The 15,080-nt window shown below is 42.9% G+C and overlaps 1 protein-coding gene across 4 annotated transcripts in view; it reads left to right on the forward strand.

Moving 5' to 3' along the window:
- CCDC18 (coiled-coil domain containing 18) overlaps nt 1-15,080 on the forward strand; it is a 2,185,916-nt gene that overhangs the window by 1,745,560 nt on the left and 425,276 nt on the right. For all 4 annotated transcript variants that reach the window (XM_069641832.1, XM_069641829.1, XM_069641831.1 and 1 more), the window contains one exon: nt 8,814-8,930. In XM_069641832.1, coding sequence (XP_069497933.1) covers nt 8,814-8,930 — 117 coding nt within the window. The remainder of the gene's footprint in view (nt 1-8,813; nt 8,931-15,080) is intronic.

Consider the following 15,080-nt stretch of genomic DNA (forward strand, 5'->3'; position numbering starts at 1 on the left):
GGATAGCTCAGTGGCAACGTGCGTGCCTTGTAAGCAAGACAACACTAAGCAACACAGGTTCGATCCCCGGGTCCGCGCTTAGAAACCTCTGCGTGTTTATGCGCGTTATAAATACGCAACTAAGACAAAAAACAAACAATTGCCCAACTAAAAAAAAGAGCAATTCCTGTAACAGCACCTCGATGCCCGCGGGCTGTGTGAGCGCTTTAAAAATGCAAAATAAATAAATAAATTGGCAGGGCTAAGTAGTTTGTTCTTCTTAGCACAGGGACCAGAAGTGTTATTTTAGTATACGGTGTTGATACAAAATAAAACAATCACTTTGCAAACTACAATGAGTCATTAGTCTCCTGATTTTGCCTTAGCACAGGGCGCAATACAGGGATTGCCCCAGGGCCTCCACTCCATCCCTAGCCTTGTACGTTAGTCTCCACATATCTTAGTGGTTCCCTCCATGGCCCCTGAATATTAAGATACAGTAGGCGTTTAAAAGATAAGGAAATGTATGGCTTCAGAAGTCCAGCTTTTGAGCCACTGCTGTTGGGACTTTGCAAGCCACATAAGACCTAAAATACATTATGTACAACTGACTACCAGCGACGTAAACATAGTATGAAGAATCCCGGAGTTGGCAAAGCAGAGTTCATGGTCCGCACAGTCAAAGAATTGGGTACATCTGTAGTGAAGGCCAGCATTGGTGCACTCTAGTGGTGCTATACTGGAGTTCTGCCGCCATGGAGGCAAGACCACTTAACTCCAAGAAGGTGGATTCCGCTTTTGTGCTCTTGATGTCACACCTGAAGAATTTATAGTGTAATCAGAGGCTCTCCAGTTAAAGAACCTGCTCCTGATTGCCACAGCTGTGCCCCATCCCCCCCCTTCCAGGCTCCAATTAGTCTGTGGTGGGATTTCAAAGAACAGATGGTTAAAACGGTAGTTTAGGAGTTCAGATCAGAGTTGGTTGGCAAAAATGGGAAGAGTCTAGAGGAGGGAGAGGACAGAGTGATGCAAGAGCATGAAAAAGACCTGGATAAAGGAGAGGAGAAACATTAATTGAGACCAAAAGAAAGAGGGTCAAAAAGGAGGGACATCATCCAATAGAGGGCGAGGAGGAGGAGTAACGTCCAGAGAGGAACAGAGGAGGATGAGCAATTCACAGAGGGGCAAGGGAGAGGATGAGTAACATTGAGAGACAAGTGCAACATGGAGAGAGAGGAGAGAATAAAACACATAGAGAGGAAGAGGAGACAAAGGATGAAGTGATGAGGGAAGGACAGGGTACAGGAGGGAAAACTGGAGAAGGAGGAAGAGTGCAAGATCGATGAAAGGAACAGAGGCAGTACCAAAGGAGTGAGGAGTGGTGGAAGTGGTGGAAGAACTGGGCCTGAAGTCTGCACAGGAATTGTTGGAGAAGGTGGTAGAGTAAGGTTAGGTTAATGGAGACAAACTGTAGAACAGCATTAAGATTACGAAGGGCATTAGCAGAATAACGTTAAATTACTTAAAACACTACCACAACTGATATGTTTCACAACATACCACTGTGGCCGAGCCGCACATTCTTTAAGGAACTTATTAGGGTATGTACCTCGTTTGTGTGGTCAAGGGGCCAGGTCTGCATGAAATGGACTCACATTGCCCGACCTTATGAGTCAGGAGGCATGGATGCCCCTAATTCTGAGTTATAGTACCTAGTTGCACAGGCACACTACTCCATTAACTGGACAGAGGAAATGCATAGTTCACCACACATTAGACTGGAATGAATGGAAAAGGGTCACATCGCCATTGACACTATTAGCGTGAGCTACTTGGGTTGCTGCACACCCAATTGATCCAGTGAGGGCGAAATTTGATGCATGGAAAAGATTATAAAAACATCAGGGTGTTCCATCACGCGACTCCCACTGTGAGGGATATCTGTTTTGTCTCCCGCTATCGATAAGGCAGTAGAGAAGACGTGGAATGCAACTTGCATACTAACTTGAGGGGACTTGTACTTAACTTGGGGGACTTGTACTTGGAGGGTCACTTCATAGGTTGGGCGTTAATTATGACATATATAGGGGACAACCCTCTACATCTACTTCCGCATGAAGGTTAAAGTCACTGGCCAACATTACCAGAGGAACCACTTACGTGTGCCTGTCTCCCATATATGACAACCAATACAGCCGCACTGGAAATGCCATCCTGCTACACATGTTATGGTCATGCCCAAAGCTGCATATGTGCTGGTCTAAGGTTTGTCACACCTTATAGGATATACTGGGACAACTGTACCTGGCTAAGAGCGTTTTCATACTTGGCTATACTGGTAAATTGGAGGTAACCAATGGTAGATTTTTGAATTTAGGCCTGCTTCCAGCCATATATTGTTGAGATGGAACTGGAAGGAACCGCCCACGAAAGATATGTGGATGAATGATGTTATAGGGCAAACAATATTGAAGAATTGCATATTATGTTATTACCGAATATTAGCCAACCCAAGAACTTATGGTCTCTCTTTCGGGAAAACCTAACAAAGTCTTTAATCCCCCAAAATCGTAGTTTTGTGCTTGTTATGTTACAACCTGGTCACTTTCTAAGATTCATGATGTATTTACTTTGGCAAGTGCTTAATACAAAAAATATTAATAAAGGAGTAACGTTAAAGTGCCTTGCAGTGCAACGGGTCCTGAAGAGTCCAACCCTTGAGCCCCTGTCAGACCGTACAGCACCAAGATGATGCATCCCGGGAGCAGAGAATCTTGGTGAAGCTTGTTCCATCTAAAAATGACACCAGAGCCTAGAGAGAGCTGATTGGCAGCACTATCATTCCCAAACAGATTGACCTACAAAGTGCAACAACCCTGACCTATAAAGAAACGTTTATTTCTTAAAGAAGTGGAGAATCTAGTAGCCCCCTGACACTTGTTGGTTTGGCCAAAATCCTGCCAATGTTTGTATTGTAAACCCTCATAGTTCCTACATCGGCGACTAGCGTAGGCCTTAGTCCTCAACCACAACCTTTATAATAATCATAACAAATGGCATAAGAAAGCCTAAGTCTGGTTTGGACAGTTTAGTAACGTTGTGCACAGTGCTCAAGTTTCCATTACTGGATTGTAGCTTGTTACAGATACAGTTCTCTCTGAGCCTCTCAAACCATGTAATAGCCACAGTCTTTTTATTCTTTTGTGGCAAAAATAGTTCAGTTTTTGTACAAAACAATTGTTCGCATTAAATCTGTCACTGACTTAACAAAATATTTATTAACATTGTTTATCCCTTCTGTCCCAGTTCTGTCATTCATATCCTTTAATAGGTGCAAATATTACATTCATACACGCAAATAAATGAGACCCTGTTGTTACACTAATTTCTTGTTTATATGGATAGAGCTACACAATCATTTCAGCTAAATACTTATTTTCTTATAATTAACACAACATTTTATCAGTATAGGTCCAAGGGCAAGTCTTAAGCCATCATGTTTCAGCCTTTTCCGTACTCTTGAGCCTGAACATTGTTTGGTTGAGGTATTAGGGTACACAGTGTCGAGCAGCTCTTTGTCAGGTGCATATTCTGCCATAGTGGGATACCTATTATTAGCAGAGCTACTCGGATGTTTAAACATGGAGAAAACCTCCCTTAGAGCATATTTGTTCTGCATTTACATGAAGCAGGTGTTTGTGCCATTTAGGGACCGTAGAATGGGACCTTTTATCATGTAGCTTAAACCAAGGAAGGTGTCATGCATGTGTAGGGATGAATAGACATAAACGTGGCCTAAACTCCTTACAAGACCTAAGTGGATAGCTCATGTGCAAAAGAACAGTGCAGAGATACTCACCTCTGTCTAGTTCTCTACTCCTAAACACAATGTGCTGCATTTTGCTTTCTGCCCTTATGCTGGAATCATCAAAAAGTTCACTTCTTCCAAGTCTTGTATTCATGTGTCCTGTCCTCAAACATTTTACCCTTAGGGCTACCTTCACAATGCAAATCCACTAGGTGCAAAGGTTGATTTTTTTCTTCCTTCTCTCTTGGCAATTTAATCTCCAACGAGGACTTCCATTGGTTTGGTTCATTTTTGATTTTCTTTCTAATCGCTGCAACAATAAATAAGCCTTTTAAAATATTTTAAGCTAAATGAAGCCACATATTTAACCTTCTTTCATTTGTGTCTACACCTTACTTTTCATACCACATTTCACGATTGTTTGATACCCACGTTCCTGCGTCTCTTGTACAGTGTCCAAATTGAACCACAAAAGTATTAGCAGCTCTAGTCATTTAATTTGTAAGTTTTTGTGTACTGTGACACACTTCCATGTTTGGGCTGGCGTAACGCTGTGGTGGAGGGGGAATCATAAGCCACCTCCTGCTCTGTGATGCAGGCCCCAGAGGAGGTACAAAGAGGGACTCCAGGTCCCCAGTCCATCGCCAGCCACAGGGTAAAATATAGCGCAAGACCCCCCTAAAGCAAAAGAGCCTGCTAGCCACAAAACCAGTAAAATCTGATCAAGGTCTTTTTAGGTGGATTATTTGTCCTAAAGGTATTTATAACGTATGAACTGAGGAAGGTCCATTTGTCTCATTTCTAGAGCTGCAGCAAGAAAAATGTATGATACATTGCCTGCTACTGTCAAATGACTAATCAAAAATATAATGCATTCTTGTTCTTTCTTTTGAACAATATTGAGGTGTTTTGAAAATTCGGGACTCCTAGGCTTATAGAGATATAAAATATGGTAAAACCTCAAATACACACTAATGATCAACAATTGCCCTTGCTAAGGAAAGTTGGCTTATTTCCTTAGTAACAACTGTTTTACGGTGGGGAAAGTCGTGGGCTTCCACTACAAACGCACTGGGAAGTGATAGAGGGCCGATTCTGGAGGAAAGTTTTGCTACCCCCGAATGGAGTCCCAATGGCACTAATTCGCTATGAACTGAGCCTGCCTTCTATTAAGTTCTACATCATCTCAAAAAAATCTTGCAGTACTAAGAAGCATCTGGTGTGCCGAGCAGGTTTTCATCTGGTGGGAACTGAAGCTACATTTAGACTCAAAAACCTGGCCCTGCTTCAACAAATGGGTGTTGGAATGTTATAGTATCCTGAAGGATAGCGGCATCTCTAGGGATAGGATTCTGAATTCCCCCCTAAAAACCAAGAGAAAGCTGAAAGAAAGGGATTGGGTCTACACGATTGACAAAGTAAGATTGTACAAAAGGTTTAAAGATCTGGCGATTGACGTAAGGCCTGTGGGGGGTGCTACCAACCTACTTAAGCAAGTCACCTAGCATTGCATGGTGTAGATTGGCTTTGAGGTTGAGGCTCAATTTACTGCCTACAAATGAAATTGAGGGGGCCAAAGCCGGGATCCCCATGGATTTAAGGATCTGTCGCCATTGTTTGGGGCAGGGCCATAAGCTCTGAATGACAGGCGTCACCACTACTTTGATAACTTGCTGGAAATGTGTACTGTTGGAGGAGCTGGAATAGTGTGGCAACGGGTTATGAGCTCTTATGGACCAAATCATTGGCTGACAGCAGCAATGCACTTTTTAAAAGAGATTTTAAATTTAACAATTGATTTTGATTTTGGTTGCATTGTACGATTGATACCTAATGTGCTCAATTATGAACTAATGTAATTATTTGTGTTGGTTTAAAATGATCTGTTTTTGTGTTGAATTTGGTAAAGGTTAATCTGTTTTAACCATATAACAATAAAGGAAAATAAAATCAAAACAATGATAAAGACAAACGTTTTGGCTTATACATGTTTCACAACCTAGGTTATGAATTTTCTGATCCTACTTTTGCTCGCTTCTTCAGTGCTGACCATTTGTGTATTGTATACTGTTACAAAACCTCTGACTTATCCATTGTCCTTATTTACTGCGATTAGAAATATGCACACTTAATCTGATTAAGCAACGTTTTAGGTTTTTTTAGTTAGCCTCCAATGTCTTATAGCTGATTTGTATCTCATAAGAGTCACCATTTTGTTTTGGTTATCCAAGTATCAGGCCTTTTGATTTTGTTTGATGTGACGAGGTTCTAGCTTCTAATGCAAATTGTTCACCTTCAGAAGTTGTTGTTGTAGCATACTTGGTCAACTCCTTTGAAGTTTATGGAGAAAGTGTGTGCAGCATAATATCTGCATGTGACTTAATTGGCCTTTGTTATATTCTGCTTATTACTGAGCATATTGTGTTTCTTGCATATTTCAGGTTGCATGGACAAAAAATAAGCTATACAACCATGGAGGTATTACAGTTGGTCAGATCTTTTTGAACCAAAGGGCTTTTTTGGGAAAGGCCCACTGACTGAAAGCACATACTGTAATTCCTACAAGCATAATGGCATGTGGCCTTTTGAAAGCCATGATCTTTGGAACGGGCATTGTTCTTGATTTTAGGATTTTCCTTATGAACTTGTCCCTCATGTTTGCACTCCTTTTATAAGTGAAAGTTGACTGTTGTGTTGCTACTGCCAATTGTTAAACCTGTGTTTTATCTTATTCAATAGATTTGTGAACGTACCCACACACAAATCTATTCTTTTTTTGTTTCATCGGCATACGTTCTAAAAGAGCCTTCCAGTTGTTTTTCCAGGCTGTTAGCTGAAGTTTAAGATTTGTTAGGGTATACTCTTTCTAGGGGGGATTGGTTTCCTCTTCAAAAGCTTCTTTATTTATATTTGTTTTGAGGTTCAGAAATAGTCCAAAAGACAATACCACCTCTGTACACTACTATACACACTGGTTATGTATATTACTAGCTCCCTCTGGCTCCTCCAGTTTGTAACATCTAACACAGGGAAGTGGGTTCTTGTATTTTTGTGCACAGGGTCTCTATACTAAACCCCTAGCAACAGATTTGTTTCATTGTCAAAAGGAAAACCAACTATTGGGATACTGCATCACATTCAAGGCAATGGGGCCTCTCTTGGCCACATGTTGTGCTGCTACTGCCTTGGGTAAGTGTGTTCTGACCCTGGACAGAGTGGAGCTAGTCCTTGGGTGAAACTGATCAAATACTCACTTAGACTGACAGTGCTACAGCTAATGAATGTGGGAGGGGTGTGGCAGTTGCAGAAAAAGCCAAATCGTTCGGGGGCTGGGGGCAGGCACAGGCAGGGCAGGATGAGGGTTCGGAGGACACACTGTGACTGGCCTGATTTGAGAACAGGATGTTTGTGGGTTTAGGAAACAAGGATCATTACATACTGTGACTGGCCTGATTTAAGAACAGGATGTTTGTGGGTTTAGGAAACAAGGATCATTACATAGAAATGTGGGGTGAATTCATGGAGCTGTATGCCTGAAGATTCACATTCATCCACCAGGGGAGGGCCTTGGGTGGTTAAAGAAATGCAGACGGTACACTGTCTTCTCACCTGTGTTTCTAGCCATCTGATTGGCTGGGGACCCTTCCCCGGGTGTGGATGCACAATACCAACAAAAGACAACATTAAGATCCAGCAACTATTCTGCTAGAGAACATGTGCTACACCAGAGGTACATGGAGTATCTGCTTTCTCCAGAATGATGGAGATTCTGGAACATCCTGCTAAAGGAAATCCACACAATCCAGTATCCCCTTAGTTTCAGAAAAATGCTGAAGACCTGACTTTTCAATGTCCAATTGACTAAGACAATGTCACTACTCGCCCATTGATATTTGGTCACTGATTTAGTGAATGCCATTCTGGCTCCCCTCCACCACATCGCAAATCCCACCTGACTTGATCTCAGATGTCCCTTAGAAGGAGTCTTCATTCAAACCTCATCTCTGCCCTAATGCATATAACATACTAAATCTACTCATTGGATTCTGAGCAATGAAACTAAATGCGCTCTTTAATGTCCCACTTGAACCTTTTTTCTGTAATCATCCCACTTACTACTTATGTTCCACACTCCAGCTACATGCAGTTAAGCCACTCACGCACACTGTACAATCAACTTAGATAACATTCTCCTCTCCAATGCATCCAAGCAGTATGGGCACATACGGTCTGTGCTGTGGACATGACGAACACCTCAATGCTTTTGACATAACACCTAGAAACTCATCCGCACACAGGGCTCAGGATAATTCTGGTCTTCACGCATCAACACACCAGAAATGCAATCTTGCTTTCTCCCACCATCCGCATTACACCAATCTGTTTTCTTTTTAAGATCCACCAGAGCACCTTGAGAACATGCAAATGGCAGCAATGTGAACAGTATAAATCCTAACATTAGGTTACATTATTATTGGTTTGTGGCATTTACCAGGGTTTGCAGATCCCATAGAGAGTAGAAATGCAAATCACAAGTCTCCTTGGGCAGAGTGAAGAAAAGCACCATGATGGTGTGTGTGCCATCATAAATCCTGTTGAAAGACAAATTGGCACAACATCTTGAACCAGTTAGTCGGCGACTAAAACCAGGATTTGGCAATCCTAGTATGTGGAATTAAATTAGCAGAATTGCCTGAAAAACAATGTAAGACAATCTTTCCATCTTTCTTTGCTTCCGCCCTTCCCATTCAATTGGTAGAAAACCACTGGCAGCACGCCAGTCATTTTGGAAGGTCCAAATTTGCAATTTGCCTTTGCCACATTTAATCTCTGTGATTGCCAATATATGGTTTCTGGAAGTGAAAGTGAAGAACTATGAACATCAGCTGTATAGGTCTTGAATTAATGTCTGTCAACATTGGACAACAGAGTTATATTGGGATCTTCTCTGCTTAGCGGGAATTGACACAATGGCTATGAACTGACAAATGTCTTGTTTCTTTTTTCTTTATTATTTATTGTGTAGTTGACACAACTGGATATGAACATTCAGGAGCATAGGGGTGAGATGGAACAAACTATAATCAGATTGGAAGGTGCTTTGGAAACGTCTAAGTTAAACATCAAGGATTATATTAATCAGGTTAGTAAAGCTGATCTTTCAACTGTTTTCCTTGAATCTTATTAGAATATTATATAAAGTTCTCAACCATAGAGGATGTGCCGTTAATATAGGCTTGTAAAATTAAATAACCTGGCAAAAATGTATTTGTTACTGAATGTAATGTTCTTCCACTTGTAGGCCTGGCAATAAAGATTGATTTTACTCTTTCATTCTCAAAGTGCCAAAACAGACCATAGCCACTAAGCATAGCAAATCTTACAGCATTTGAACCGTGCATATTTGCAGGTCTTCCTTGATATATCCACCGCTGAATGTTTTTCAAATTCTGCTACAATCTTGCAAGTATATTTAGGTGAGCACTCCCAATCTCTCAAGCTTTCATTGTTTTTTTTAAAAAAAGGGCACAAGTCCTGAAGGGGTGGTCAGGAACTGAATTGATATTTTATTTCTATCGATCTCGTACACAAGTGTTTCACAGTGCAAAAGGCAAGGGAGGGCAACAGGGAAGAACAAAACAATGATCTTACTAGGCCCAGTGACATTAATAACGCGCAAGTGCATGGGAGAGGGGTGGGGAAAAGTGCATGGAAGGGGGGAGAAGTGGAAAGTGCGTAGCAAAGGAGAAACAGATAAATAATTAAAGGCAACAAACAGTGGTAGTGCAGCCGGCAAGTGCTGGGTTTAAGGCAGCAGACAGGGTAGGTATTGATAAGTGCAGGAAGAAAGAAAGGGGGGGGGGACTGTACGGGTACAGATACAGACCCCAGTGCAATGGGTGACCCGTAGGCAGTGCGGGAGGGTGGCAGGGTGAGCAGGTACCTGGGCCCAGAGGACAAAGGGTGGCCAGGTGCATGGTGCCAAGAGAGAACAGATCAGCAGGGCGCAGGGGCAGCGGAGGCAGAAGCAAAGCGGAAGGTCTTGAGGTGCTTCCGGAACCAGAGCTGGTTCTCCTCAAGTTTTAGACTGGCAGGGAGGCTGCTCCAGAGGGAGGCCTCAGCCGAAGATATTGATCTACCCCCAGCTTGTATCTTTGAAAAACGACTGACCCTGAGGGAGTTGGAGGTAGAGGAGCGAAGAGCTTGAGAGGGGAGGTATTTGTGGAAGGATAGTTGAAAGTATTTTGGACCCAGGACCATGTAGAATGTTATAAAGTCACCCCCAATCTTGGGGTTCTTTTCCACAATCTTATTTTTCTTCTTCACTGGCAGTGGCACCAGCTTTCTGATTTATTCTGGGTGGATGAGTCGGGCAATGAGTTACTGCTAGATAGGACATGTGTGATGTCCAGTGCAGCTGACAAATGGAGCAAGATCACTACTGCCTGCTTGCCTTTGTCCCCTTGCTTAAGAAGGTGCTCTCTAATGTCCAGCTTGGGCATTTACGTCCCTGCCTATGCCGAAAACCAGATTACAGATTTTGAAAAAGATGGTCTGTTTCAATGTAATATTGAAGCTGACAAGTGACAATTTTCAGGATGCGGCCTACCTCTGATAGCTTGGACAACAGTTTTCTGGCCTGGAATCAGCAGTAGATTTCTTTTCATAGGTGCAATTACTGTGTCCTTCCAGGAGGTGCGATGAATGCATGTGCCTAAGGAGCAAAGGTCTTCATGGAGCCAAGGATCTACCGTTGATGAAGAATTGTCTAAACCCAGCAGGACTTTGCAGACTATGTAGAGTCTAAGAGCGAATACAGACCTGGGTATTGAAACCAAACACTGTCTTGAAGGCCTGAAATATGCTTGCTAGGTATCTGAGTAAGCATGAACAAAACCAATCTCATCTCTGATAGCAAAGATTTTAGAAATTAAAAACTCTACACACACCCTTGTCAGCAGAATATGCAATTGATCGCCAATAGCATACAAGTATCCTCTTTTTGTTTCAAGGAGGGGAAAGTGGGGTTATACCAGTATTTCATTCTTGTTTTTGAAGGCTGGCTTCTGATTGCGAGATGTTAACAGACAATTTTAATCTAGGTCTCAGTAAATTGTCTGTGTAAGTGTGATTTGCTTCCTGGGTGGCCTCCAATGATTGTATTACATCAGTGTTAACAGGAGATGATCTGAACTAGTCCGTTTTTCATAGCATTTATTATTGTATATGAGAATCCTTTTGCATGTTTTGTAACCTGCTATACCCAGTTATCTTTACCTTACTGTCATGTCTGACACTTTAAAGCTATGAGCAGTGGAACATATTTATAGGAGTTTTTTGTTAGCTGAGGGGAGTTGCTAGGTCTGGAAAAGACCCGGGGCTACGCTGATGTCAGAACTGTTGGGACTGGGGCAGGGGAGTTGCTAGGTCTGGAAAAGACCTGGGGCTAAACTGATGTCGAAACTGTTGGGATGGGGGCTAGCTAGTGTTTTGGCTGTAGCTCCTGAGATTCTATCCGGTGCTACAACCAAAAGATCAGGGGCTATAGCCTCCTTTGCCCCTCCTAGCAACGCCCCTGGCTGCTATATAGGATTGGCATGTTTTGCATATATGACAAATCAGCATGTATAAGATTTAATTTTCCAGATGTTTTGCTAGTGCACTGTGCATGCAGAAACCTTGCTTATTTTGAATGGCCTTCATGTTGTTTCCCTTGTCACAGCAGCTGTTATGACCAGGGCAAGTATCTATGTGCTCTTCATATTGCTGTTAAGGGTAGTTGTACTCTGTAGCCGCCTGGCCCTGTGTAATGCAGTATTAATTTATGATCCAAAGAAGGAACCCAGTTTTTATCCATGGCCTTACAATGATGCATCAAAACATACTGTAGCCTGTAGTTTAGTTCCAGATCTTTAGGAACTTCAAATAATGAGGAGGCTCCACCGTCTGTTACCAGTCTTGGTCAGTGTCCCTTCATCAGTGTGCTATTCTCTGGCATCTTTGAACCCACATTATCCTCCTGGAACAGTAAAGGGCATGCAACCCATTGACCAACTTCCACCCCCTTTTATAGAGCCTTTCTCCCCATCTGTTTCGTTTCACATTCTCATTTTGCCTGAAATCTCTCACCTACTCCGATATCCTTGCATACCTTAACCATCTTCCGTCTGACCTAAATTGCTCTCTTCATGGTTATTGTGTGGAAGGCCATCTTTATAGGCCTGCACTCAGATGAGTGTGTGATGTAAATATCATGTACTCCCCCGGCTACCACCATAGGGATCTCCCAGTGCTGGAATGTGTCTGCAGGTTGGCAAATTGTACCATGCCTGGATTATCCAGAGCAGAGACTGAGGGAGATTGGAAGAGTGAAGTAAGCGGGCAAGAGTGAAGTAGGAGGGCAAAGTGGGAGGACCTACAGACAAACTGAACATTGATTATTGATGACACACAATTGACAGGACGAGGGGAGGCACTGTTTGTATAAGGTTTGATGTTTGTAGACTTTAATGCTCTGACTCGTAGGGTAAAGAGGGATAAGCCAATAGTAGGTTGAAAAATATTGATACCAAAATAATAAGTTATGTTAGTGGGAGTATGCCTGTGTAATGGGCTTTATATGTGCTGACTTAGTGTCTTGTTTGGGTACTGTCACAAATATTGACCCAAATCCAACATCAGTAAGTTAATCCTGGGACAATAAGCACAGTGTTAAGAGGTGGGAGTGCAAGGGAGATTAATACTTATGCCCTATAGAGGCTTCAACTGTAGCTGCTACCCCTTATGTGCTGCCATGCAATTTGCTTTGTAGCCTCAGAATTCCAATGACATTGATGCCACAACGTCTGCACACAGTGTCTGCCAGGCTTGCAATAGCAAGCCGAATGCAGGGATTGGTATGACTAGCTCTGACTGAGGGTTCCATTATGTCTTGGCTCCCATTTCCCTGTCTGGCCTTTGTTGAGTATTCCTGCAGGAAAACTAGTGTGGTATCAATAATGGGCCAGCGTGGGGATGGCCACCATGAGGAATAGTCTGCAAATGCTGGCAAGTGTTAGTGGAGAGGCTGTTCATGGAGGGCCTTTTGGGGAATCGGCGTAGGCAATGGCCCCTGAACCTCTTCAGATAAGTTGTTAGATGTTATAATTATGTCCATGGTCTGTTATTTATGTATGGGATAGCACAAACATCTCTTGAAGCACCCGTGCGATATATGTAGTGGAGGCACTGAGGAGCTTGCAAGCATGGTGCAGGGGTTGCAGAGGCTGCTGTGATGGGGGCACCAGTGTGGAGAAGTAGGGTTGAGTGTAGTGTGGTGACACAGAAGGAGGACTCGGAATACAAGTATGGTTGGTGTAGTGTGGTGACCCAGAAGGAGGACTCGGACTACATGTGGTCATGGTTCATGAGTTTTATTTAAATAAAAAGCAAAATGCCTTACTAACACTATAACTATGAGGGAAGTTCCCTACTTAATAAAAGTAAAAACAAGGTGCTCGACAAGTCCAAATAAAAAGTCTTGTGTCCGAATCCTAAGTAGCTAACTGGCCCAAGCACTTTAGAAAAATAGCTAAATCAAAAGAAAAGGGAGGCTTGTTCAATTGCCTCGGTGTGGACTTCTGCCTGGCCCAATTACGTTTGACTTGGTCTTAAAGTTCTTAGAGATTGTCTTCGTAATTATAGCACCAAAACCATTTGTAAAATCAACAACTATCTTCTCTACGGGTTTCCTTCTCCCTCTGAGAAGGAAACTATTTCGTATTTTTAAATGTTACAATCCCTCCAGGACTACTTGAAAATACACTTCTTTCTTTCCCACCTTCGGAGCGTTTGGACTTCCCAAAAGTCTGCTAGCTCTGTGGCAAAAAGTATTTTTGAATGGGTTGTGTCCTCCCATGTATTCCTCATCTTATGATATGTCAATTTCCAGCTTTAGCTGCTTTGGAAATTTGTTTCTAGCAAGGTGGCTAGGGAGGCTGTGCGTCAATGTTGGTCTACTCGATGTCCCTCGAGGGCCTCAGTCCCAGTGTTGATGTCATCGATGGTATATAGCGCATGCAGTGAGCGTTGGCTTCAGTTCAGTTTTTACACGAGAGCTATCCCTTCGGAATATTGGCACGCTTCAGTTCCTCGTCAAGAAACTTAAAGTATTTACGGAAAAAGATGACATTATCGGCAGCATCTTTGACTTCGAGATCAGGGTTCAAAAAAAGTCACGACTGGGGGGGGGAATGCCCCTTACTGACCCCCATCGGGTGTGTCTGTGGTGTTTAGGATCCTCTCACTTAACATCGGAGTTTGGGTCCTGCCTATTGATGACAGCGTAAGCCCGAAAGAGCATACAGGGAAGTTAGCTGCAGGTAGGTCTCATAAATCCCCTTCGACAACCCTGTTGAAAAAACAATCTTCTTACTCAAGAGATGAATCTCCTCGTCGGAAGAAAGCTAGGAAGTCCTGATCACGCAGTGCCACACGCCACTCGTCATCACAGTGGTTGAGGAAAAGGCGCCACAGATCGCTGTCTTCGTCATCGAGTTCCTCCCCGGAATGGGTCTCCTGCCTGACCAAATCAGCCTCAGTGGCTGAGTTGGAGAGGTTCAGACTAAAAATGCTCAGAGTATTCAAGAATGCGGCCTTAACCCCCTCGAAGAAAAGCAAGAGCCATGCCCATGTCGACAAACACTACAAAAAGGCAAAGGCCAAAACCTGTGCCTTCAGGCCCGAGTGTACAGGAGAAAACTCATCGGGAGCCCTCAAAGGTTCCCTTGAGTAGAGAAAAGACTCCTTTGAATCCAAAATCGACACCATAGCTAAACCCTCGAAGGATGTTGACAAAACGTACATCCCAATGCCTAATAAAGACTTTTTTAAGTCGCTTTCCTCAATTTAGGAGGATGATGAGCCATCTTCAGATAAATCACGTCCCATTTGCCTTACAGTATGGGACACAAAATGTTCCACAGGCCTTCATTTTAGAGGACTCAGGAATAAAAGACCTTCATGAAACCCTGAAATCTGCAAGTGGGTGGGACACTTCCCCAGAGATAGTTTGGCAAACCAGTTCCCTCAGACCATGCCGATGGATCTTACAGACAGCTGTTGTCTAGGGTCATAGAATATCTTGCATGGAAAAAACCTACGCCACTTTTTGAGCAGGTTGACCTCACTGATATTTTAAATAAGGGACCCCGGCGGGACCCTATTCTTCCTTTCCATGTAGCTTTACAAAGGAGAGTTGATGCCAATTGGGAGACGCCATAATTAATTCCAGCAGTGAACAGAAAGCTAACAA

This window comes from Ambystoma mexicanum, chromosome 1q, assembly GCF_040938575.1.
Source record: "Ambystoma mexicanum isolate Mex_15411 chromosome 1q, UKY_AmexF1_1, whole genome shotgun sequence".
NCBI classification, from domain to species: domain Eukaryota; kingdom Metazoa; phylum Chordata; class Amphibia; order Caudata; family Ambystomatidae; genus Ambystoma; species Ambystoma mexicanum.